Here is a 27866-nt window from a genome sequence, read left to right on the forward strand (position 1 = left end):
AAAAATAAAACCAACAACAGTGATAGAAAGAAATTTATCTACGGACTGACAAGAGAGAAAATCTTAAGCATGAAAATGGAAGATGGTAATTGACCACAAAGAGTGATCATAAATGTCGTGGAACAGAATCGGATGAATGGTCAACTAACTCAAATGAACTTTATGAAAATCGAGTATTCGTTAACTTTGTCGCAAAGCGATACCTAATTACGTTATTTTAGTGAAGTGTGACCTACGACCCGTCATCAATTGCTGACGATTATCACTGCAAAGTGGTTAGGCACCCAACTCGACCGAAGGGCCATAAATTTTTTCGATTTGTCAAATTGCTATCTTGATCGCCATGCGAGCACCATTTTAGGACAATACCGATGGCCAAAGGGGCTGCATTCCCGCCTCCTGCAAAGTCCGAAAAGACGGTGGAGATAGCTGGTTATCTTTGGCGAACGGAGGAGCCGAGGTGCGCGACTTGATAAGATCGCTCACGGAGTGCAGTTTCGGCTCTCAAGGTAAGGGAGTAGTGAGTTCGCTTTGCTCGGCGAAGATTCTGCGCCGTTAACGACTGCCATAAATTATCGGATGTATTCCGAGCTGCTACCGGACACTGACCTTTGTCCCTCTTTCGGATGAATACAAAGCGGGAAACTACCGCAAAGCTACACGTAACACTGGGTAATCGCTGCGGCCAAGAATTACGGGTAAAACCGATCCCTCCATTTATTGCTAACATAAATCCTCCCATCCTAGCGCCACTTGTCGCGGATTCCTTATACAGGATCCTTGAACGCGGACGGAAAGTCTGCGTTTGTTCAGGGATCAGGGCTGCTACGTAAGCTCACGGAAATTTGAAACAGTCGGTCAGGTCTTGGTTAATCAATTGGCGATTCGATCAATTCCAATCACGGTCGTGATCCATTTGATCCTTGTCATTGAGACGCGAAACGATTTTATTGAGCTTCTTGGAACCAAAGTTTTTAAGTTTTTTTTACATGTACAGAATTTCAGTTGCGTGGCTTATCCGTTCACCGTGATGATTGAAATTTTTATCACCCAGTCAATTTTTTTTCAGACGTTCGTAGAAAAGGTTACAAAAATTTTCACGTATTTGGAATGATAAAGAGATAGAGAGAGAGAGAAAGATGGAGAGATAGCGCCACGTGTTAGTTTACTACAGAAGGATTATGTCCACCGGGGCGAAACGTGCCTAACAACCTCGGAAAGTTTACGACTCCGAATTACTGCCCAATTATGGAAATTCGTACCGGCTAATGAATCCGTTTCTGCCACCTCGTATTCCCTACGAGAAGCATATAATTTTTTCAACTATGTACGGATATGACCTTACATAATGACAAAATTTTATTATTGAACCATTCGTGGAACGATCTCGCAACCTTTCTCTCTCTCTCTCTCTCTCTCTCTCTCTCTCTTTCTCTTGGTGAAATCTATATTTTATTTGATTGGAGAAAATATACTTCTCGTTTCGATTACCGGCTTCATGAAAAAGAGTGTGACGACGTCGAGTGGATTTTGGAATAGGCGTAGTCGCGTGTGTGCAACAAGGACGACGTCGGATATACTGAAACGGCTACCATCATACAATCCCACGCAAGTTGTGTTCGGGTAATACGAGGTGTGTTTAACCGAAACGTGCACCTGCTATTAACGCTATTTAAATGATATTCGGGCTCATTGCGAACGTGACTATCGAACCAATGGGTACCCGCCTAGAACCACTCGACTAACTTCACTGGTTTACCCGATCGTGTCTCTCCGAGAGCTGGTGAAATAATCATAATTATTCTTCACCGTTCCGAGGAGCCACTTTGTACGTCAATAGTTTAAACATCTTGTCGTCTTGCACTGCTACTCTGCAACTACTTGCCAGTTGTCAACTACATCGAACTCACGGATGAGCATTAGAGAGTTAAGTAAACAGGTGACAAAAAACTATGACAAATAAGTGCACCTGCTTTACACGAGACGGGTTTTTGGGACGTAGACAAGAAGGAAAGAAAAAAGATTTGACAAAAAAAAATTGTCGCTGTTCATCCCTGTTGAATGATTTCATTTTGTTCAGAATTGTAATTTTTGAAGTAAAAGAGCGTTCGTCGAGGAGACCTAATTGCTTATGTAAGTAGTTTTCTTGGCGAACTCAGGTTCTCAGACTTATTTTAGTTTATTGACAATCAACAATTCATGCTAGTTGTAAGTATACAGAAATCTACCAAATATAATATTTGGAGAAAATAACTCAATCTTATGTGAACAGTGAACACGTAAGTGTAAAATTTTCTACAATGGACCAGTCGCGATAAATATATTTCAGTTGATTTTTCATAACTGATGAAATGTTTTCGCAGCGATGATAATATCATGAAATTATTGTGTTGGTACAGTTCAAGTTTACATTTTCCACCTGGGAATTTCCGAGTGTTGAAAAATTTCATACACGCCACCCATGCGTTGTAGTATCATTCCGGATGTAACGGTAGATTTTATAATACACTTGACCGGGGTGAAAAATAAAACCTAAATTTTAATACGTGAGTGAGATATCCGAGAGAGATACGATTAAATCTTTTTCTTCGCGTACCGCAGCTGCGGACGGTGAATTCTGATACAATGTGAAATAAGAAGAAGGGAAACGTAAAGTGAGGAAAAATAAAGAAACGAAAAGGAAAAAACGAGTGAAAAGCATTAAACCAACTTTACGCTATGCGCGAGTTTATTGCCTTGTGAGACTTCGGGCATCGCTGAAGATGCAGTTTCTTTTTTTTTTTTTTTAAACTTTATAACAGGTATTCAGGTACACATAGGATAAGAGCTACTGTTATACCCACCAAAAATCTGAGTGCAGCGAGCGAAGCTGTAGGATTAAAGCTGCGGAATCTGAGATTAAAGTTTTCATTTAGATGCAGGTCTTGGTTAGAAGTGCCTAATAGGGGTCAATGGGAAAACGCGGTGCGGAATGAGCGCGGTTTATATCTTCATTTTCAGAATATATTACTCCATATGCGTATATCCGCGAGAAACCAAGAAGATCGGCAAAGCGTGTAACGAAGGCGTCCGAATAATTAGGTTCTATTTTATGCGTCGGTATTTTACTCACTTGTTAGCTCATATTCCCCCGCGTGGAGACATTTCCTTGTCACTTATTGGTTTTTAGGTACACGTTCATACGTCCATTATACACGCACATTGCACTCATGGGATATGTGTAGACGAAAAGGGTGTATAGAGAGAACGAAAGAAAGGAGGAAAAATTTACAACCGACAAGATTTTAATTACGGTAATTACCCCGCGGTGGGAACTTGATTCTGATCTTATTCCTTACACTGCGCACATGTATATATATATATATATATATATACCTACTGAAAAACAAACGTAAACACGCACATACGTACACACAAGTGGAAACCGAGTCGTCAGAGGCATTAGACGTACACATGCACACACGCACATGCGGTTTTACCTACAAAACATATGCGCACTTCGTATACTCGGTACTATACGCCGATTAATTATCTTTAGAAATTGACGCTGTAAAATTAATTGACTTCTGAATCTACGAGGCGTAATGTTTATACAACTTTATATACCGCGACTTCGAATGCTTTGCCCATATCTTCATCTTCGAGAAGATAATAAACTTATTCTCATATGTACGCGTCTGTGCTGTACCTTCCTTACGATCCAGCACCTCCGACATTTCTGCTATCTGATTGTCAAGCAGGATCATCCGAGTTCTATCCTCGATCGCGATCGATCTGAGATATCTTGGAGAAAGCGACGAGACGGAAAAATACAGTCCATCCGGGATGAGTTGCAGGATTTCTTTTTATCTTCGAAATTCAAAAAATCTCGCGGTATTTTTTTTCTTCAAAGTACCCTATACTTGAATATCTTTGAATTTTTGTTTCTGGAATGAATATCGTAGAAAAGCAGGAAGTGGGTTGATAGACAGAAGGCATCGAAGGTCGAAATATGCGCTGGAATAATTAGATACACGTAAACTCTAACCACAAGACGACCTCTGGATACCAATAAGCGGTCATTTCTTGCCGACCGAGATCGATACTCAGCGACGACGACGGCAGCGGCCATTCGTTACAGTTTGTAATCATTCAAGTCGAACGGTCGACCATATTTTCACTGGTGCATGACGATCCGCGGCTGCGGTATAGCTTTGCTTCGGAAATACACAGCATCAAATATTTCAGAGCGATGTACACAGATCAGGTACCTAAATCTTGCTGAATAGTAGTCCATATCCTTGTTTTCATATATTACAATCAAATCAAAGGCTTGAACCCTAAAGAAGTGAGATGGTTGACCGCAGTTGAAACTCCTCCTCACTTCTTCTTGCGTCCTGCGTAAAATTTCCTCAAATTAAGGGTGTTTTATTGTTTCAGGTGAGGTGGCGGGTGAGACCGTATCCTCGGGCGGCGGTACTCGAGTTGGAGACCGCGGCGAAGCGGCCGATCTAGCGACTCACACGGAGACGAACGACGGTGACACCCTGGCTGCTAACGCAGCGGTGGACGGCAGGGACGCCCGGGGCGGCAGCCCTCAGGGTGCGCACCTTTCTGGAGCCGCGACCCCCAGGCCGCCCCGAGGTCGCAGGCGGCAGAACCAAAACGGACTCGACACCGCTCAGGTGAGAAAAATCTCCTCCAAATCCGCCAGGATTGGTCTCGACTCAAACCCCACGATAATCCACCAGAGATTGCTGATCAATCGCTCGATAATTTTTCCGCCAAATCTTTTATCCCGCTGGAATATTGTTTTATGCTTCTCAGAGACTTAGGAAGGTATCCCAAGTCGATCTCTCTGATTTGATTTCTTTTGCAATATGTTATTGTAGACTGTAGTATTTTTTTTATCTGCCATCAAACACTCTTAGGGGGTGAAAGCGACCCCCAAAGATGGGCATCGAACGGGGTTATTTCTGGATGCATTTAATGGATTTGAATGAAACCAATATTGAACTGTTTCTATTCATTGATCAAACATTTCAGTGTTGGTTTCATTCAAATCCATCAATCCTGCTGGTGCTGATATTTTAAGGTCATTTTCACCACCTCTGAGTGTTTAATGGCAGATGAAAAAACTAGTTGTCGCTAAGTTTTTGGTCTATTATACCATATTCGAACAGAAATCAAGTCGGAGAGATCGACCTGGGATACCTTCCTTGTCACAGACCTCGGTGAGAAACGAGTAACGATTTGTTTGTTTATCCTGTTGTCTTTTCTGTTGATTGTGTTTGTTTGTATTGTAAATACGTAAAGACTTGCACTGTGTATTGTGGAAGAAGGGGGGCAGTTTGTGCACCGAGTTGAAGCAACTTCAGCGTCAGCAGCAGCAGCATTATAAGAAGAAGCGAGACTTGCGCGAGACGCTTAGTGTCACGGCGGCGTTGCCCGCGAGGAGTCAACTGTTACGCCACACGCTGCCTTCATTACCATATCTCAGATGCAATCTGTTCATAGGATTAATGCTAGGAGATATTTCCCTGCCTCTGACTGACTATGTCTGTGCATGTATGTGCTTACCTACATTGAGGTCTTTCTAAGCGAATATAGACAGAATTTACCCTCTTACCGGCAGACGGCTGTCGGATAACGTTGGATTACCTGCAACGAACAATAAGTCTAATCTCTTGCGCCTTGATTAACGCATGTCCAATATTCACCTGCATTTTTTCCATCATCGTGGAATCGTATTTCTTACGATTTTTCTTCTTCTCCTTCACCCGATTATCCCTTCGAAGCGTGAGTAGTAATAAATGACGTCAACGGGGTTTGAATTTTGTATATTTCAGGTAAAAACGGAGCGGCTAACACCCGACAATAATTCGACGTCGTCGAGGAGCGTGACCCCGCTGTCGCTGAGTCATCCAGGTACGCCTCCTAATGCGACGTCACTCGGGGGACCGGAAGGCCCCCAGCCTCCGCATCATCTCAAGCACATGGAGCAGATGATGGGCAGAAACTACAGCGACTTCATGAGGAGTCTCGCAGCAAAGTACAATAACGCCCATCCGAACGAGTAAGCGAGACGCACAAGCTATTCTTACTATCTTTGGCACCGATTAACTCGTTCGAAGATCTTTTAACTTTGGATAAACAGTAATAACAACACTGAATTACAAATTATTTGAATTATCCCGAGCGTTCATTGGGACTTCATTAATCTAGATCAAAGATCTGCGACGATTTGTCAGATTGGGAAAACTGATATACACGTACAAACTATACATTGATAAATCGTGATTGTATAATATATATAGCTATATCGTAAAGAGATATACACGTGGAAAAAAAAATAGTGCAAAACAAAATTCAAATTATCCGACATACTCGTTTACCGACACGACGCGACGAGGCGAGGTGACAAATCGGGTTTCTCGATCTTATCAGTGGTCTGCACAGTTGGTGACGCCTAATTCCACGGTACAAATATTGTACACATGCATTACACACATATCGCGCGCGTTGGCCGGCGTCGCACGGCTGAACCGTGTCGTACGGGTTTATAATTTCATAATTCGTTCGACAGTGCGCGATCGTATCTGTGAGGCGATATAGCTGCGAGGTATACGAGAGACCCGTCGGTTATACAGATGAAATGTGTACCTACCTAACTGCACGTAACGCGTATCTGTAACGGGAAAATAGTTTCAAATGATCGGCAAACGATCACGCAATGGTAATTAGAAAAATTGGAATATCTGTCCACACCTCGCCTGTCGCATTCCGCCACGCGAGATAAAACGCGTTCCGTGCGGTGCGCAGCATCGGGACTCTGTCATCGCGCGGAAAAACCTGTCATTTCTCCGCACTCGAGTCGTGAACGAGAATATTTTTTTTTCTTTACCAGTTACTTCAGCACCCCGAGAAACGGGTTCACACCCGGTCTCGACCCGAGGTTTCCGGCCTTCAAGGCCGGATCAGCGCCGTTTGTGGGCCTTATGGCACCGCTGGTGGCACCACAGCCTCAAACCGTCCCGACGACCTCGCCTCTGTCGAATAACGACGCGAAAGAACAGAAGCAGGAAACAGTGTTCAACAATCCAGTCTTCCCAGCGATGCTTGATATGTCATCGACTCAGGCCCTCATCCACATGGTCAGGACTGCCAACGCGGCGCAGAACGTAGCTGAGCTCGAGACTTACCTGAAGGGTGAGTGCTTGCTTTACTCTTTACGCCGTCGTCGCCGTCCTTGATATCGTAGTTCTGAAATCTAACCTCTTTGCATCTGTTCACAACAAACAGGTGCCAACAAGAGGGACGCGGCTGTTACGAGCCCTCTCGATCTCTCAAATTCCGGGGGATTCGCACCCCGTAAGAGACAGCGGACTGAAATTAAGAGGCCCGAAAGCGTCTCGCCGAAGCCAAAACCAGCCCAACGTACCAGCACACCGCCACCCGTCAGGTGTCCATCCTTGTGCGGTCACATGCCTTGCGGCGATGGTCAGTCCGTCAACAGGTGGTCCGTCGACGACGTCGTCAACTACGTCTCGTCCATCGATATATGCTCCGAGTATGCCCAGGTGAGTTTCTCCATCACTATTATTTCCTGGCTATTCTTGTTTGTAACATTCCATGAACTTCACATGTCACGCGTCGATGGGCAACCTAAACGTTAACCAATTACTGCATTATATACACCGCTCGACAACTACTTTGCACTTACCAGAAATCAGTCCAAGTCCCTATGGTGTGATCAGTGGAATGTACGCGTCATGGAAAATCGCGATTACTGTTACGTCCATGCGGACGATATTTCGATTTATCCTCGATCGGGGAATAGACAGTCCCTCTCGATGCAACTGCGGAGTAGGTATTTCAGCGAATAAAGCAGTGCCGCGGGTATAGACACATCAGTCAATTGGACAGGAGCAGGAAGACTTACGGGTCCATTCCGTCGTCGTCGCGGTCCCAGGGAGCGTTGTAATGACCCTGCTGCATACAGTCGGGACTTGCAGCTTGGTGCCTTCAACCTCTCGACGTGTTCTTACCTTCCGGACACCTCGGATACACGAGAGTCAGTCTCTGACTCGCTTTCTCTCGAACATACAAGGATCCCGGCATACCGAGATTCTACCGGTGAAATTTCCCTGTCGTCTAGGTTCCATGCATTCTTCATGTATAACACACGCCGAAGTCTCCTGCCGCATGTGCAGAAATTGTGATACGGATTTTGTGCTTAGGTTGGTGAGAAGAAAAAAAACTTGAATTCATTTTCATGGAAGATACGATACAGTTTAAAGACAACTTCTTGATTGAAAATATGGAAGTAAAGGGACTTTTTTGTTGATTCTATTTGACACATGTTTTGCAAGTTCAAACATTGCCTGGAGGGTTGAATACACGTCTTGGAAAAAGATTGAGAGCTCTTACGGTAGTGTAGGATCAATTTATCTGAAAAAGAAAGCAAGAAAATTAAGGAAAAAATTAATGCCAAAAGTACAAATCCTTACCGTTTTTGAAATGGAAAATTTCTGGAAAGTCTAGACTACGCAGATTTGCAGGTACCCATCGGCTCAAGTGACACATTAGGCTGTTCGTTGTAATTAGGTATGCTAATTAGACAATTTAACGGGACACGTGCTACGCCGATAAAATTTACGGTTATGAAAGCAGATTCTTTACGTGATAAAATCTGGCATAAACATACTTTGAGAATCGTGGCTTATTTGCGAATCGAAAGGTGTTAAAATCTATCCATCAACGTTGTTGATCATCGATCGTTGTACACCATTACCGAGAGTTTCTGTAGTCAGCCTGAAACATGTCTCACCGATAGTAGTTATTGTGCAATTCTTACTAGAGATAAAAATATCTCAATTGTTCATTTTGCTCGAGTTTCCCCCGTGGTAGAGGTGTTTGCAGGATAAGAGAACCGAGCCCCGTCACTTTCTCGGATACCGTTGCATGCGGCCGGTGTTATATATTTTAATCACGGAGCACCTGGTCGATCTGCGTCCTTGTATTGTCACTCAGAGCAAAAAGATATTAGGTGAAAAAAAGAGGGGAGAACAACAGAGACGTCGTCGGCACAGAGGTTCGTGTAGCACAACGTGCAGCCAATCGGTTGCGTGATCGCGCGTGTATAATAAAATCTATTCCACGTTGTGTGGATACTTGGATAGCTTGTAGGGGGGGTTACACAACCGATCTATCTCGAGAGGTTTATACCTACTCTCAGCACCAATGTGACGACTCGAACGGAGTCTCGAGTTCGCTTCACTCCACTCCACTCCACTCGACTCTAGTCGAGCGAGAGATCCAGTTAAGGATTTTGTCTACTAAATCAAGTCTCGCAAGATTCAACTTTCCCCGCCGTGGTTCATCCCGTCGTATATGTATATATATATATAAACATACACGTATGTATGGACGTATATGCTTAGTAAAAAAAAAAACTTGAGAATTGCGCAACGGTCTGCTAAACTCCTGTCTTCCTCCTACCGCCATCTCCGCTAAGGTAATCTCTTCAGGCGACACTACGCTTCCACCGAACCCTGCTTCATCCTACTACCTATCACGGATTTCCTGTCCAAATTTCAAGAAACACTGGCATTCATTCTCTGTTGATACGCGGAATGGTTATTTTTCATCTATTATTGCGCGATTTTATGAAAATTTGCATTGTTCAAAGTTAGGAAATGCTGTTGAGTCGTATCTAAAGGACTTTGAATTCGTACGTGAAATTTGTTTTTACGTCAATAGCTTTTTGTTACGTTTATAGTCTGTACAGAAAAGTTATCCCTGAGGTGAATACAGTAGGCAAAGTGAAGAAAAAAATTTATGATTGGAAGGGTTCAGACTCCTCAAATGATTATTGAGGGTTACCAAATACAGATCGGGGTACTTTAAGGAAATCATTTCATTATAGTTTTCCATTGGAATCAACGTCGAGTAAAGACGTGTACGATATTCCGTAATCGAAGAGCTAAAAGGGGTAAGAATATCAAGGCGCACCGCCGCATAAGCTTCTAAGGTAGAAAAGGGTTTCAATTCCGTATCCGTTTCTCGCCTCTTCCCATACGAGTTCGTCCCATTCGTTGGGTGATCGACTGGCGCACGTCGTGTAGGGTATACCTAGCCATATACTTTCTAACGAGCAAGAGCAGAGCATGATCTGAACCAGGTTGACCTCTTGTTACATCGGAGTTAACATGTAACACCTTCACACACGTACCGCACTCTGCAACGGGCTTGCCGCCGCAATCAATTAATCATTAATAAGCGATAATCGTGAGTCGAGACAAAGCACGAGAACGCTTTGCATTGGATTGCATCCCATAGCGGCGACCGATGGGAAGAAAATATTCACCAGCCGATTCCAACAGTATGTAGTATACACCTTTGTTCCTGTTCTCCATCATGGACCGAACCCATCTTGCTTTTGTCCGATTAATTCGGCTGACCTTGGATGGTTCTTGATTCCAAGCTTGATTGCAAGTACGAATTGGTCCTGGACCACCCCTTGGTAGTAATCTAAAGACCTTCCGGGTGGTCCGTAGCTTCCTGTAATTTACCGAGAGGGAGAGAGACCTTTGCTCGGCACCACCGGGCCACCGGGCTAGAAGCTGAAGGAACCGCCACGGTGTGTGGCAGTAATAATCTGATTGTTAGCTAAGTTTTGTAGCGAAGAAAACTGAGATTACACCTGCGCTTAATACAACACAAAGTTAAATGGTAAATGCAAAGTTTTTATCGTTAATTTTTGCTTACATAATTACGAGGAACCTCGATCCAATATTGCTTACTTTATTAGAACGCGCCACTGCAGGTATCATCGAAAAAAACGCGACGCCTCAATAATATCGGTTTCTAATTTTTGGCCTATGCAAATCCGAATAAGTAGAAAGCGGTGTTTCCTCATGTGAATGGATTTCGACCATTGCTTTGGCGGCGGTTAATGGTTCCTGATCGAGCAGCGCGTGGTCGGTCATCGGTCAGCGATCGGCGGACCTGGTTTCCTCCTAACCGCGGCTGCAATCTCGTCGATGGGACTAATTGGTCCGTTCAGCCACGTGCGCGCTTTCTCTCTTTCAACCCGCTTTATCTCATCATCTGTCAATAATCCGATGCCTATCAAGCCTTCAACCGATCGTTTCAGACAAGCATCAACGGTTCCTGATAGTTCGCAATACGATTAAAAAAATATATTGTGCATTCCTCTGGTTATTCCGCGTTCTTGATCCACAATTTCTGTCTTTATGTTTCATTTGATACTCTATTCCCTTTTACTCTGCACTCTTACACTTGTAATCACTTATAAAACATTACGTGCTCATCTGCAATCGTACAATGTTCTTCGTCGAACTTGCGGCGGTCCTAATTTCCTCGTATAACTGTTATATGTACGCCGATACGAGATAGATAATGGTAATGAGCTGTAGATCGTGTTCCCCATCCTCGAGCCATCACTCACGTTTTCATACTCGTGGTTGCCTCACGCTGACTCCTCCATCGCCAGCTGGCGGTTAGTCGTTTTCACTGCAACGCCATTATACCGCGAGATCAGCCACGATCATATGCTCTGCTTATACGTATAACCCACACATGACCCAGCTAGAAGATATGCACCATTGTTATACCGAGGGCCGCAGTAATGACCAGGCATGGAATCACATCGGTGATAAATGTCGTAGCCCGAGGATAGAAGTAACAATAATCTGAATGAATTATCACTGAATCCAAGGAATCGCTACACATTGACGCCAGATGTCTTAGGAAGCTTTCCAAAATATGCAGATTTTCACGTCCGGGATTTCGTTAAACGATTATACAATTTGAGGGTGAAAATTGGGGGAAGAAGAATGCTCGTAATCACTTTGAAGAAGCTTGCGCCTGGTGTTCATCACTCGTTTAACTTCTTGTTCACGTCTTGTGCAGTAGCTTACCCGGATTGTTCTACTATCCAAAGAAGTGTTTCCATTTCACACTTCGTTCACGCGACACAAAGGATGTTTTCCTTCTGCTGAACCGCCTATTGTTTGACGTAAAAACTCCGTCAACTCGCGCATTGTGCTCGCGTCAACCCCTGTCGCCACTGTCTTCCTGAATCAAGTCCATACACTGGGCGTCAAACGATCTTACGACCAGTATTGTGTCATCGTTCAAGCCTACAAGCCAGCGCTCGATTAGGAACTTCAGAAATAGGTAGTCTGAGGTGTTTTACTCGATTCGTTTTTCAGATTTATTACTTTTACTCCACTTAAATTTCTTCAAAAAGTGATAATTTTTTAGCTTGTTTTTTACGCTCTGGGTAAAGCCAATTAACCAACTTCTAAACGATACACGAATCTGAATATATCTAGATAGCAATACATCTTATCTCGAACTCTTTTGGCCGGGGACAGTAAAACGGTGTGCAGTTATAACGGAACGTTGTACTGTTATGCAGCTAGGCGGTGTCCCGCTGCGTCAAGAATGAGAGTCACCAATCATGTTCCTCACGAACGACACCTGCCAGTCGAACGAGCGGACGTCAGGGTTCCTTATTCGACCTTGTCGAGGCCGGACTCATCGGAACTGAATGTCATCTCGAGTTTGCAGGTGCCTGTCAGACGGGCTGGATTTCTCTTTGAGATTTCCCGCACTGACCGACGAAACTACTTCGGGGAAATCTCAGTCACCATAGGCTGTATACTTGTATAGGTTCCCACGTGAATATCAAGTGATCGTTGAGAGTTTTTCTTCGGTCAAAGAATTCCGCGCGCTATACCTAGATTGAACCTTTAACTTTCCCTACGGAAGACACGTAGAGAAGGATGGATACCTATCTCGTTATCATTTGCGAGGCATTATGCAACTGGCGCGCGGCTGCTTTGAAGCGCTCGATTGCAATACGCGCGGCGACGTAAACGAGCTGGGAATCACGAATCACGTGCTCTGATATGTGCCCCCTTTTCCTCTTCGGCTGACGCTCGTAATACCTAGAACGAACCGCGTAGTTAAACGTGGTTGATGAATGAGCTGCCCTCACCTTTGCTTCACCTCCATACCTACCTACCAACCTACCTACCTGATCACGTGATCCACCAACGCGGAGGTCCCTTCCGTGTGACAGATCTGGGTTGCGCTACACGTCGTCACGCCATTTCGCTCATAGACGAGCTCACTCGCGTTATGTTACATTGCATCACTTTGCCAACCCTTCGTCGTATTTATCGCGTAGTAGCATTGCAGATGAACGTGAGGGCGCCTTAAGTATTAGTCGATTCAGCAAAAATAGAGAAAATCGAGGATTGGAGACAGCTTTTACGGTTCGTCGTTGTGCTCATCTTTGTCGGACTAATGCTAAACCATATAATATATAGACATATTCATGTACGCTCAGATGGAGGAAAAGGCTTTTGCATCTGTGTGGGAGGTATAGAATCAGGCTGACAGTTTCGAGGATGTACGAGACGAATAGCCTTTCTACGTGAACTATGAAGTCATGCGCATTGCGATTAGTCAAGCAAGCGTGGCGTGCCCTAATGGGCATCGTTAACTTTGCCTGTTAAGAGGAGAGCTCGATGAATATAAGCGATTGTGACAGGAAGGAAAGAAGGCATTAGCACCAAAGCAGACTCGCGATTCCCTCGATTCACTCATTCCCATTAGCCATTACGGCACGAACGTTGCTTACTCTTCTCGGGCGGCTAATTGTCATGAAATTAAACGTTGGAAAGCGCGTCACTTCGTCGGGGATTATGGTAAAATGTCTACGTCAAATTCATTCTTCCGGTGTTTCAAAGAATCGGTTAACACTCATTTTCTTTAACTTTTTCCCTTCGAACTTATGTCTCCACTACTCGACATCGTGTCTTCTGTAATTTTGTCGATTCAGTCACGGTCCGTGTGACGGTCTGCAGGTGCTTGTTAATTGTAACCGCGTGAAGACTACGTCCAGAGATCCAGTACCAGCGCTAATGCAACTACACAATCAGCAGCTCTTCCAATCATCGATGTTGTTCATCTTACCGTCTCGGTCTATGAGCTTGACTTATTTGTCGAAATAACTGCAGGCCCTTCGAGCATCACCGAGGAATAATAATGGTCGACCGCTTTAGTAAGTTGGTTTGACTTGTACACGTTTCTAGCTGTGTTGCGTTCTTCGATGTTGGCGCGTTAAGGTAGCAATCGAACGAATAAGAATATCGGAAAGCCTAAAGTGTTAAGAAGATTTATTACCCTCGGTATATCAGGCAGCGACGGTGGTGGTGGTGGTGGTGGTGCCGCTGCCGATCGATCCAACCGAGATACAGGACGGATGGAGGATACTTTCCCAGTACCTGACCGACTGCCGTCTGAATAAGCGAACAAGATAATGCTATTTAAAGCGAATTGAGTATATCGTGTGCACACAATGAGGTAACAACCCGGTGGTAGGTACCGGGGATGGGATCGCCATCGCCTATACCATACCATACGAGCAAGGCAGTCTGAGGCAGTCAGGCATCGACATGATTTAGAAATGCGGCCGTGTCGAAATCACACAACGTGGAACATGTGTCTGATTGTGAGAGACGTGCGAGGCATGTGACCCCGCCGGTTGTACCCATATGTACGCCTTTTGCTCGACTCTGATATCTTCAACACATCTACAAATATAGGCCGAGCTGTTCGTACGTCGTTACACACCCGTGTTTGCTCCAGTGATATATCATACACCACGTATAATGCATGCATGCATGCTTGCGCGCATCGCCACGGTGGATGAGAAAGAGAGAAGAACACGTACCTACCCGAAGACCAGCCAGCTCACCTCACATACGGTAACACCGCAGACGCCACCAACTCTCTTCAACTCTACACAGAGTCGTGCAACATTGCTTCTGATCTCGCTAGCTGCTAACCAGCCGCGTTATTCGAGCATATGATAAACATGATATGCTCCGTGTTTCCCCCCCCCCCCCCCCCTGCTGCGCCAGATAGCATTGCTGGTGCCAATTTAACAGAACGGGATTGTCATATTACTGTCTGTTTGTCAGTTTCTTCGTGAATTCAAAAAATTAGCAGCATCTATAGATCCCTTAGTATTATGTCACGATCTACATATCGACAGACCGTCGCTTTTATACATCAATTCACCTACTTTTCATTTACCTCGTATACAGCGATGGGGCTACACCCTTGCGTCATGGTAGATATATGGAGTCCACACACGTCTGGTAAACGTTTTCCAATCGTTAGATATGATCACTATGATATCTACAATTGTATATGGTGCAAAAAAAAAAAAAAAATCCTCGACTGCGTGGAATGGTGGTTTTGAATCAAACCGATAAGATCTCCACGTTAAACTTGTGACAGTATAACTGCAGAGCAATTATGAAATGGCGGAGGGGGTGAAATAACCGGAATGACGCGAGCTGTACCCGTGTAATCTGTGGCGTTGCTTCCGGCTACGGCAGCAGCAGGCTGTTGCCGCGGCGGGAAATACGTCCCTTGGTATATATGCTGGTCGAGACGCCGGTGAGGAGCTTAAGAAGAGGAGCAGCAGCACACGGCGCCGATTTAACCCTCTTCCAAAAATAAATCACGAAACGCTGATCATTAAGCCCGCGTTTCGTCCCGGGGCGAGGCAGGCGCAAGAACTTCGCGTAGCTTGGAGGGATTATGCAGACCGCGTGCTGAGAGATGGTAGACCGGTGGTTACCCAACCCACCACTGGCCTCATCGCCTCGGGGGTACTTGTGAATTCAAAACTCACTTAAATACGGATAGGCGCAGAGGTTACAACGTTTTACAAGGGAAGAATTGACCGGTTCATTGAACATTCGTGAAAGGTCAACTCTGGAAGTGGAATAAAAAGTAGAAAACTGCGTGCTCTTTGTTTACTGAAAGTAATAATTTAACAACTTCTTCTTTTGAGAAAATACGGTGATTCAGTCGACGTCGGGTTTGATGTGCCAAGAAAACCGCCTGCCATTTTAATGGAATCTGCCATTTTTTTCTCACCACAAACAACACGCCTGTAACGCAGAACTGCAAAATTACAACCCGACCACTGCCCATAAGTATACAATGTCGCGGTTCCAACTTTGTCAAATGGAAACGACGACGACGGTAATTGCTCAAAAGTTGAGAAAAATTACTGCATGACAATGTTCTCCTCGGAAACGATAGAGCCAAGACCGGCTTCCCAGGGAGAGAGTACCTGCTGTTTTGAAAGAAACTATACCATACCTCGGACCCTCCTCTGCCTTCTTACTCTTCGACTTCTTCTTCTTTTTCTTCATCTCCTTCTTCTTCTTCATCTTCTTCTTCGGGCTGCTGAACGTAGACCCGGTCGAATGCTGCCGGCGGGGACAATTACGCAGATGTGCGGCTGGGAGGACGCGCGTGAGCGTGAGCCTGGCGTGCCGTCGAGGGGCCCCTTCTGGGCCCAGACGCGCACGGCGCGCACCTACGCGACGTAGATACACGCTTCGCGGCCCAACCACCTCGGGGAATTAGTATGCGGAAGATCCGGAGTGTGGGCTTATACTCTCGTCCATGTGAGCTTGTGGGTGTGCGTGCTCGCCGAGTGATTACAGAGCTCGAGCCTCTGCTTGCCCCTGGCGCGTGCGTTCGAGTTCGCCTTCACGTCCCGTCAGCCATCATCCTCCTGGTCCCGAGCTCGAAGCCTCGAAGCCTCGAAGCCTCGAAGCCTCGAAACTTCGAAGCCTCCAAGTTCTAAGAATTGACTCTCAACCGCCGTCGACCGCCACCCGTCTCCTCGTCCCCCGTTCATCCATCCATCCATCCATCCATCCATCCATCCGAAGGAGAGTTTTATTGCGGGAGAATTGGGTGAGCTCGACTGATACGCCGTATGGCGAGGCCATCTCGATCATCGACGTATCTTCACGGACAAATGGCCGCTTCTGGCAGCGGGTAATTCGCCTCCAGCTCGCGGTAATGCGCTAACGGAAGCAGAGCGGGTTAGGAATACGAGTACGAGGGTATACTGGGGATAATTGAGATGAGAAATAATGATGGGAATGATGGTTATCCACGGAATGATGGTATGATTTGATCCGCGACAACGACGACCCTGGATCGTGGTGGCAACGGCAACGGCAACGGCAACGGATATGCACCGGCGCGTAAAATCAAGTCGACCGAAATGTAAAAAGTAGCGCGCGAAGCGATGCGAGGACAACACGGCATCGTCGACCTAATAACAGTCATCGGGGAATTCCACGGGCTGAAGGCACCGCGAAGAAGACTCGAGAGTCTCGACTAAGAATACGGGGAAAAAGCCGCAAGCTTCGTGCAAGGTGGTTTGTGAGGTTGGCCTCTACACAGCCATGATGACCGTCGCCAACTCCTCCTGCTCCACCGGCAGCTATGCCCACGGATTCGATGACGCGAGGCGAACCGACCTCCATAATGACACCTCCAATCTAGATCGGTGCTGTGATGATCGTCGGCTTCTCCGTCGCCCGGAGAAACCGCGCCTTCACGGTCTTAAGCCCATCCGTGCGTAAATGGTGCCGATGACACAGCCCTGCGGGACGTAGCGGTCCTGTACCTATACATCTTGCGAATGTCGCGCGCGAAGTTGGAAAGCATCGTGAGACTTATTCGAAACTGACAAACTTGGATCATTTGGGATAACGATTACTGGTTGAAGAACTACTTGCGTATCAATTGTAGCAGCGCAATATCGTCTGATTGGAAACAGGAGAACGGTAACGAAATAATATCGCTACGTCAAACAGTACATTGTTTGCTCGCCTCTGTGCTGTTCTCGATCTCGAGTCAAGAGGTTGCAGGCTGGATCGAGCTGTGGTGCGGGCTGAACCTGCCCGGAGCGACCTCTGACATTTGTGGCTTTGTTACCCCCGTGCGAGCTAGTAGGTAATAGTTTGGAGGTATTACTTTTTTCTCTTTACTTTTTTTGCATCGTTTCGATTTCTTCATTATGTACTTTTCTTTTTTTTTTTTGTTTATTTTATTCCTTCAGAAAAGTTGTTACACTGCTGGTCAGTGAGTCGCTCTACTTACCATTGGCCAAGAAGAGAGGGTCTGGGTAGAAGTTGAACCTGGTCACAGGTCATGCACAGAAGGTGGAGATGTATTCTGGTAGCTTTATTATCGGTAGGTGCACTGATCTATCGAGAATTGAGCAATTACCAGGGGATAATTAGACGGTTTATAACTCAATAAATTACGTAGTTCTGCAGCGGCAGTATATAGGCGGTGCGCTTTTGCTTAACGGAAAGACAATGCCGTTCGACGGCTGTGTATTCCGCAGGGTACGGTTATGGAAGAACAATGCCGAGCACTCGGCCGGTGCGAGCAGGCTGATAGGGTCAGGGGGTCAGACCCCTGAGGGAGCTCGCATGACTCTGATGCTCTTCACCTGCCCTCCTCCCTCTTTCTCCCCGTCCCCTGCCCCCGCAGGAACGGAGCTCGCGATGCCCTCCCCCTGAGTCCTGCCATTTCTTCATCTCAACGGGGCACCCGCAGCCGCAGCCTGGTCCGATCCCAATGAAAGATCACGTGATCATAAATTATCCTCTTTGTTCACAAATAATCATGCTCTGATTACCGCGCCGGCGACGGTACCTACCTACATCCTGAACACAATGGGTCCTCTCTCCATCCAACCGCGGCTGACCCTCGGAGCGTTCGTTTCAGCGAATCTTGAATATCTCTCTAGCTACGGGAAATCGACCTGCCGAAATTGCACCACCTGGGGGCTCCGCTCTGCGCCCCCTTTGTGAAATCCTCTTCACCCGCTCTTCGCCTCCGCAGACACCCGAGCATGCATCTTCTCCCAAGCGCAGATCGAGATTCCCCGGTGCACTGCATTCGTACGTGTTCGTCCGCCGTTCGCGTCCCGTGGGCCCGGGGGGTCCGCAGAAGGTCATCTCGAGGTCTCGTAATGACGGACCCCAACTCTGCAATCACGGCAGCCCGAGAGACCGGCCACGTGGCGCGCAGACACTGCAACTAACCTCCCGGAGCGTTTACCCTGGTAAACATTGTGCATCGGTCTTGCGGCTTCGCTAATGGAACTGTATGGACTTTATATTCGCGAACGGGATGAAACACGATCGGGGTAGGCAGGAAGTGTTTCGCGATTTCGAAAACACCCGACCCCGCTCTCATTCGACTTATCCCATTCGCACGATCGCAGTGAATATTCACCTTCTCCTAATCGTAAGTGCAAAAAAATCTCGGGACATTCACTCCGCCAGCTATCTATCGCTGGTCCTAATCTGGTGCGCAGTCGTCCCACTACGCGGATTGCCTATACACGAGACGTCAACGACTACCCATTTCCCCAAAGATATATCGTCGCCTCTGTAACCCTTCTCAATTCTTTACCGATCCGCTATACCTACTATAAGCCGTCGTCATTGTTTGTTATCTAACACATTACCCACCGTCCGTCTCTCTCTTTCTCTCTCTCTCTCTCTCTCTCCCTCTATGGAGCAGGGAATGAAACAACACGTTTCGTGTCGAGACTCAGTCACGATTCATTGTCCACGATTCCTCTGCATATACCTATACATATACCCTCCTTCGGCAGCCTCGATTTCTTATGTAAACAGATACGCGGTTCAGTTTCCCTAACCACGCGGCAATACATTGGACGGGGATAGGAATTGATCATTAGTCACCAGTCATTAGCCATTTGTCATTACAAATCGAGACCTCAACGGCACAGCAATGATTACGCGACAGTTTCCATTCCGTTCAATGCTTTTCTGCTCTTACATATTTACGTGTCTACAATATTTACGTCCACGGTAACGCCAGTTTGACGATCTTGTTTACTCGATCGCGTTCTGGTGGATTGTAACTTCGAGAAGTGACGAGAAACTTCAGTCGGTAAAGTTGGTAGGTACACGGTGCTGGAAGCCTTTCAGGCCACAATGCACAGTGTCATGGGATTAAATGACCGGTGGTCTCACGGGCTGGATAAGGCCCCATCTTCTCCTCTCTCTCTCTTATGGGACCGAACCGATAAGCACCTCCATCGCGGCGAGTCACTCCCTTGTAATTACATACCGCAACCAACAGGGGGGTTGGGGCAACCGACGGAAGAGGGAGAGGGGGGAAAGGACTTGGTGGTTCCACGGTACTGTATACCGACAATTAGCCTCTTTTTGACTCCCTGTTTATTGGCCCAACAATTGATTTCGATAACAATAATGTTCCCGTTCTTCTTCTTCTTCTTCTTCTTCTTCTTCTTCTTCTCTTTTATCAAATCCTTTTTCAACTTCTATTCTTCCTTCTGTGGCACTTCCCACGGGGAACTTGATTATATTTTTTTTACTTTCCACTCGTTTCCTTTTTTTTCGATCACGTCGACGATGTAGGAGAAGACTTTTAAGGCGTGCTCTTATGTTATCGAGTAGACGTAGTGTGCGATACACGTAAAGTGAGATCTTGATTTGCTTGTCTTTTAGGTGTTACATTTGTTGTAATTATAAGATAACGGCACGTTGGAAATTGCGTGATAATCGTTAAGTGCGAACCCATCCGATTCATTGCTTGACTATCCGGCACATTACACGCTTTTTTGGCGTGAATATGTAAAAAAGAAAAAAAAAAACCAAAAAAAGAAAAACACTCTCTGGTTACAAAACATTAATATCAGATTTTTTCTACCTCATCAGATTCGCCAGTAAGACTACGGGAAGTTATGTTCAAATCCACGATTTGTGGTAATGTGTTTATAAGAACCGGTAATTCGAACTAACTGGTCGGTTAAAGGTGCTTATGGCTTTCATTCGGGAAGGCATTGATTAAAGTATTGATTACAATTAGCATACTTATCACCGTAGTGGCCTATAGTTACTACTAAAGTTTGTATATCTGATTTGCCGTCTCAATTGCGAGGATGTATTATTCATAGGGAAGACAGAAGTAAAAGTTTAAAGTTGTGGTACGAATACAGCGATATCGACGCATGATTTTGTGTCTAGACTCACACTCTTATCAATGCATATATCTTTCTTTAACGACGTAACCAATAAAATTAATCCATCTAACATCTTATGCAATATTTATGAACACGTTTCCGATACGGTGAAGCACATTGATTTAACTTTATACAAAATAGATTACTACAGATAAGTGCGATTAGTGCAGCAGTATGGATCTACAGAAATGGATTTAAGACTCCGTATGTATATATAACTCTCGGTAAATAGATATTAGAATTGTATACCTATATTTTTCACTCGTTTTTGAATATTTATTATAGATACAAAGCAAAATTAATACGACGACAACGAACGATAGCTGGTTTCGTGTAACGATCTTGACTGCGAAAAGTATTAAATGACTATACTACGTGAAAAAAAAGTTTCTAAATTATGTTTCACGGATTGATCACCATCATTACAAGTATAGCCCACAACCTTTGACCGGATACCACGAGACAAACAGCCTTGAATCGCGATGTTGAACACCCGCGGTATATATAAGCAAAATTAACATAAATCGGCAATTTAATCAGGAATTCTTTCACCTTCCGCTCCTGTTGACCAGGCGAAGACCTGTCGTGTACACACAGAGGCTCATAAATGTTCCGACTTTTATCATAATTTTAATCTCTCGAAGACTACGGGCACGGAGGTGTATTAACTCGCAATAATTTCGGCCAGAGGTGGAGAAGCTGCTGCCCGTTCGATCCCATCCGACGGCTCCTGCCACGACGCAGCAACGACGGAGCTACTTTTTCTTTATTTCCATTTTGTTATTATTTCTCGTGTGCTCTTTTTTCTCTCGCTGCAATGTCGCCCTGTCGCGCTGTCAATAATACAATGGCGGTGATTATACGGTGAGTTAGGGGGACTGACTAGTCGCTCTTTGGGCCGGTCCCCATGGTCCCATTGACACTCCTTTTATTGGACTTCTCGGAGACGAGGAGCAGGGGCCCCGCGAACGGTCCATATAGATGATATCACGTGGGACCCATGTCGCTCCTTCAGGTTCCTCTCCTCCGCGATGTTAACCGGAATCGATTACTTCCAGAAGAGAGAACACTCTTCCTCACCCTCCGCCTACTGTCCAACATTTTATAAACGCGCACCCGGTAACGCTGAAACTCTCCAAGAGCCAAAACAACTCTAAGAGTTATCTCGCTGGTGCTGTTGCATTATTGAATGACTCTATCTCGTCATCGGGGGGGTTGGCTCTAACTACTGGATACCCTTGTGATCCTGACGGTGTTGCAGTGTCTGAAGAGATTGCAATGCACCCGGTTAGGCAAGACGAAAATAGTGGTAGACGAAATTGATCAATCCTGGAATAAGGCCGCAGCGTAACCCTTGGCGCGCGAACCTAACGGTACCAAATTGCTGACATAGAAGTGTATATCCAGCGCGGAATAGTGCTCTGGAAGAGGAAGCCGCCATCTCGAGTACAGCACACGGAAAGTCGACCACCTGTGCCACAAGCCGCGTGGTTTCGTTCGACTATGCGATGCTTTTTCTTTCCGCACAACGCCGAGACGCTGGAATCAACCCAAGGAGTCCAATTATCGTTTGGAATACGCCTAGTCGCTACCATACATCGTTCGTCAAGTGCTCGAGTACATACGCACACTTGCTCTGTCTCCACGATGATGAGGTGTTTGTGTAGCAGGTAGACCCGCTACGTGGACACACACTCATCATCGACGGAGGACGGCGTCCTCAACGGAAGGCCCTCCGGGGATGCGCCGGAGAGCTGAGAGCTAGAAGTAGAAGTAGACGTAGAAGAAAAAAGAGAGAAGGAAAAAGGAGAAGAAAAATAAGAAGAGGAAGAAATTTGTTTGACGATTACCGCGCGACGTTCTCCTCCGATCCCCCGGGCCCCATCTTCGCGCAATGGCGGGGGGGAGGGCACCGTGTACACGACACAGAGAAGGACAGCCGGATAGATGGATAGAGAAATAAACTGTGCGCGATGCTCGAGGACGCGGAACGATCTGCAGGTTGACCGAACGTCCGTGCCTCCCCCTACTCCGTAGAACCACCCACCACGATGCTCATGGACAGATCTGTATCACCTCATCTCAATGGTATCTGTGTACCTACGTACCCACCGTGTCGTAGCCACTCCGCACAGCCGACAACTATTTTTGTCATTTTCTTCATTCTACGATATCCCTTCTCACCTGGTCGCGATCGGTACTGTTATAATATAGCCATGTCCATGGAGAAAACCAACCTGCCCGTACCCTGAGGTCCTTTACAGGGTACGGATCGGTGAGCTCAGCTGCATGAACGGGAAAAAACTGCGTTGTATATATACATAGTATACTTACACTCATCTGGAACGGATCGGATAGACATTGACGATCAGAGAACGGTTAAATGATCTTACGGAAATCTTGTAGAACGTATAAACAGCAAGTATATTCATATTGCATTCCACAAATGCCTCCATTCGACTCCCAAGTACTATCCATGATCGAAAATCCATGCAAGCATGCTAACATGTGATAAGATTCAAAGCTACGGTGGTTTTGTCAAGTGAGGAAGAGTCCAGCACAACACCCACCCACCTATCCTGCCATGTCCTGTCCTATCCTATCCTATCCTATCGTGCCTCATTCATAAACAAGTTGGCTAACAAATCGGAAAACTGCCAAGACCATAACTTCTGTGGTTCGCGGCTGCGTTAACCGGTGCTGATTTACAGAGCCGTTAATTACATCGGCGTGCACCGGCGTACAGCATCGACGCGAAGGGGAGGATGGACGCCCGTATCCTCGTTGCAGAGCGTAATTATTTCCACGGTGAAACCCGTTCTCAATCTCTCGGGCTCGACTTCTGCTGAAACCCTGCGTAGATCTGTCGCGGTGACGCGAATCTGAGAAGAAGAAGAAGAAGAAGAAGAAGAAAAAGAAAAAAGATCTTATTTCTACGCCAGATCCACGGAAAGATCTACCGCATGGCAATGACTTTTATCCCTACCTTGTGTGCTCTTCATCCATCTCCTGCACTCACCATCACTCAAGCCATCATTTTCTCGTTCTGTTTTTATACGTTATTGCATAAAATTATTAGGCATTGTTTGCGTTCGTCTGAATAACTACGTGAAGAAAGTATTACGATGCACGTTCTCTGTAGTATTATTATAAATAATCTTCGAAGGAGGCTGAAATCTGAACGATAAACCAGCAGCAGCTTACACACACGTGTATATATATATATATATACACGTATATATATATATATATGCATGTGTATACAAAAAGGGAAGCTGTTATGCACTGATTGGTCCTCACTGACTCGTCGGCCAATGCCGAGCGCTCGCGACTATAAAACCAACCGGAGGGAGGCAGGGAGGAATAAGGAGGGCACGAGGGATAGAAAGAGTGCGAGGGAGATAAGAGAAAACATTCCTGCACGTCACCGTGGCCGCCCAGTGGCTACCCGCGTCCCAACCGCGGGAGACTCTTATATAATTAACCATTAAATTATAAGTTTGGCTATTGAACCACCGCGAGCAGACTAGAAGTAATTACGGTGCGAAAAGAGAACGTTAAAAAAAATGTAAGAAATAAGAAAGCACGGTAAAGAAAAGAAAAACAAGCTGACTAAATAGAGAATGAAAAATTCAAATAAAGTAATGAAAGAAAGGCTGATTTTTGCCCTATACGAAAGCTCCGTATATATACAATATACAATATACAGTATATGTATATACTTAAAAAGCAAATGTTTAACAATGATGTTGAAAAATGAAGGACTGATCACGCGGAAAGGTGCTGGCATGCTTTGCTCAAGCTTTTTCGTCCTTTTTTTCTACTTCTTCACCTGCACTGTGGGGCGAAAGGTATATAGAAGGAGGGTACGAATATTCTGCTGCTACCGCACCTTCATCTTTCCAGTTTAATGATTGCACGGTAGATCCGATTGATCGTTACGGTTTTTAATGATCACAGCGCGCATTAATGATGGCGAGATACCTGGACGAGTTAGCATGTGTGTGGAATTTTCAGCGTGCGATGATCATGGTAAATTGTCCTGTGTGGTACCAAAGAAGAAGAAGAAGAAGAAGCAGAAGTTGGCGTTTTCTGAATGGGTAGAAAATCGTGAGAATTTTCCCAGTGTTTAGTTGAAATATAGTCCCTACTCCGACCGAGTACTACTATTTCCTCAAGTGAATTCGTATCAGATATCGCGATTACAAAAAGAGCACGCGGCTCGTTGAACCGCGGAGAGCGTTTCACCGCACGAGTCGCGACCTCTGCACTCTGAGTTGGCGCGAGATAAGCTCAAGCTGCAAAAGGTAAAGCGAAGAGTCGCGGAGAGCTACGTAGATATACACATATGCAAACAAACTGCAATCTATCCAGCCTGGTCGGAAAAGTGCAGAACCCAAGAGGCGGTAGCTCTCTCACTTACAACTGGCATTAATTAACACGAGTTCGTTAGTAACCTTATCCCGCTGAGCAGATGTGTCAAATAAATAAACTGGCGATGCGAAAATGAAGCGGAAAATGGCCACGACTGCACAACGTTGCGATACGTTCACGGCTCAAAGTCAACGTGTGCATAAGTTTTGGAGTTCTTCATCAACGAACACTTTGCAAAAGATGTCCTGTCATCAAGAGGTGAAATTTTCTGGAACACTCGACGTAGTTAAAGCTCGTTTTGAAAAATTGGTCACCCGTGAGGAGAAGCGGCAGCAGCAGACGGTATATAAAGATTAGTAAATCGAAGCGGATTGCGTGGGTGGAGCACGCTGCACCCCATCTTAACCTCTTTAGAGTCGACCACACACGACGCGATCAGATCCTCGCTTCCCCTGGAGCGTCCCTCAGCTTTCTCTCTCTTTCTCTCTCTCTGTCTCGGCTCAGGACGTCAAGAGGCAGCAGTGCAACGTGGTCTCGTCGATCGAGATGCACTTTGACTTTCAGCTCGTAGAAGCTGTGCAGCACCGCATCGCATCCCGCGTTACTCGTTTGCAGGCTTGTTAACTCCGACTAGCTCTTATAACTCTGACCTTGTCCCCCGAGTGAACTGCCCCGTGGAATCGATTCTATGGGGCCAAAACGTCGCCGGCGTGACCGCCGCCCTTATTAAGCGGAAATGGTAGAAACTCTTCAAGTGCCTGGTCCTAGCTGCTGCTGGGCTCTGGAGTTGGCGGACTCGTGGAAACGGCTACTTTCATGGAGAACCGTAACTCGGATAGCTTCCAGTGTAGGTATCACGGGATCTCGAGACAACATTGTTCATTGTCCTCTGTCGGTGCTTTTGGAATGGCGGCAGCCCGTTGATCCACTTACGCATTAATTCGGTTTTCTCTAACCCGTCTTGCGCAACGTGCCGTGCCGCGACGCTGTGCCTCAGGTCTCGACAAAAACTCAATCAACGAGTGAAATAGTATCGATTAAAATGTAATCAAAGGAGGTAGTGCTGCCGAGCTGTGTACCTGCTCCGTACGTGGAAGGGCATATAAGCGACTTTGAAACTCTTGACGAGAGCGCAAACTCAACGCCCGATCACTATCGGCCCCCAGGCGCCGTTCTGATCTTTTCAAAGCGCCTTCGACCGATCAAACGCATTTCCGGGAATCTCGAATATCATCGATGATAATTCACGTATCTGCAAACTTTTTAATTTGAACTCTGATGCGGCTGAACATAGTCGTCACCTTGATCTTGGTTGATATTTGAAAAACAAATAATTTGAGGACTCGCTTACCATCGAAAAAACACTCCTTACCTGCCGATTGTGGGTGAACTTTATTTGACAAAAAATGGATACCAGGAAATCTGACCTGCAACTCACCGTACTGAACGACTAGACTTCTACATTGGACGCTCCGAACAATCAGCCGCGTTATTGCTGCGGGCAGATGCCTCGGTGGTAATAATTATCACTGGGCTACCCCCTGGTGCCCTGTAATTAATAACATAGCAGGCTCTTTGTGCCTGAAGATCGACCCCCGCTTCTGACGATCTCTGAAAGTGCTTTTCAAATTATCCTGCACCTTCGTTCCACTTGTTTCTTTTCAATATAACAGTTAGTTAGTTCGTTAGTTGAGTGGATTATAAGGAACGAGGTTAGTTAGCAAGTTCGTAGCTCTTGTGGTGCTAGCAGTGCCCGCGATACGGCGTTCTCAGAAATAAATCGGAACGCTGCGGGTAGGTACGTATCCACCGTGAATCATTCGCGCGCTGGTTTCACTTCAATGTGTAAGTCAAGTCAAGTCAAGTCAAGTCAAGTCAAGTCAAGTCGGGTGGTGGGTAGTAAATGAGTAACCTAATGCGCCTCGGAGAGCCTGCAAATTGATCGATCATTTTGACGAGGATTGGAACGGAGGTGGCCCAGTGTGCGGCAATTTCATCTTTGGGTGTGCATTATGGTAGAAACACTGGGGAACGTTAGCGAACTTTTTATATGTATACACTGGCTGTCATTTTTCTTCAATTTAGTATACACGTAATACCTTCTTTGTTGCAGGTAAGAATCCATTACTGCTTAATGCCTTGCGCCGCCAATACCTCGACTGGCAGCCGTAAGTACCTAATTTAAACTAGACTCGGTTACAATCCTTCGTCTCTAAGTGTTGACCTCCATTACTCACAGTTGGTACGGACAATTCGTGAACGCTTTCAACCGGCTCGTTTGAACACCGCGAGAACGAAGCAGCGCGCTGCTTAATGTCGAAAGAGAAAAGAAAAAATAATTATGTAATTGCAAATTTTGCAAAAGTGAGGGAGCGAAAAAAGGGAGGGGGGATGAGGATCAGAGAAATCGACGAAGGCATTAAGCCTCGGATGTTGTAGAGGCGGGTGAAGTAACCGGATACACGTTGTTGAAGTTGGCTTAAAGGACGGACCACCGCTCGACCGAGCGTAAATCTCATTTCTCGAGGCATTAAGGCATATTTGTCTATTAGAA

General features: G+C 45.8%; 1 protein-coding gene across 2 annotated transcripts in view; it reads left to right on the plus strand.

Moving 5' to 3' along the window:
* Nucleotides 1-27866, plus strand: part of LOC124407848 — a 74914-nt gene that overhangs the window by 33129 nt on the left and 13919 nt on the right. The window contains exons 2-6 of one of the 2 annotated variants that reach the window (XM_046884380.1): nucleotides 4420-4664; nucleotides 5829-6055; nucleotides 6887-7188; nucleotides 7282-7559; nucleotides 27426-27480. In XM_046884380.1, the coding sequence (XP_046740336.1) occupies nucleotides 4420-4664; nucleotides 5829-6055; nucleotides 6887-7188; nucleotides 7282-7559; nucleotides 27426-27480 (1107 nt within the window). The remainder of the gene's footprint in view (nucleotides 1-4419; nucleotides 4665-5828; nucleotides 6056-6886; nucleotides 7189-7281; nucleotides 7560-27425; nucleotides 27481-27866) is intronic. The other variant, XM_046884379.1, reaches the window with a different exon arrangement.

Source organism: Diprion similis, chromosome 7 (genome assembly GCF_021155765.1).
Source record: "Diprion similis isolate iyDipSimi1 chromosome 7, iyDipSimi1.1, whole genome shotgun sequence".
Lineage (NCBI taxonomy): Eukaryota > Metazoa > Arthropoda > Insecta > Hymenoptera > Diprionidae > Diprion > Diprion similis.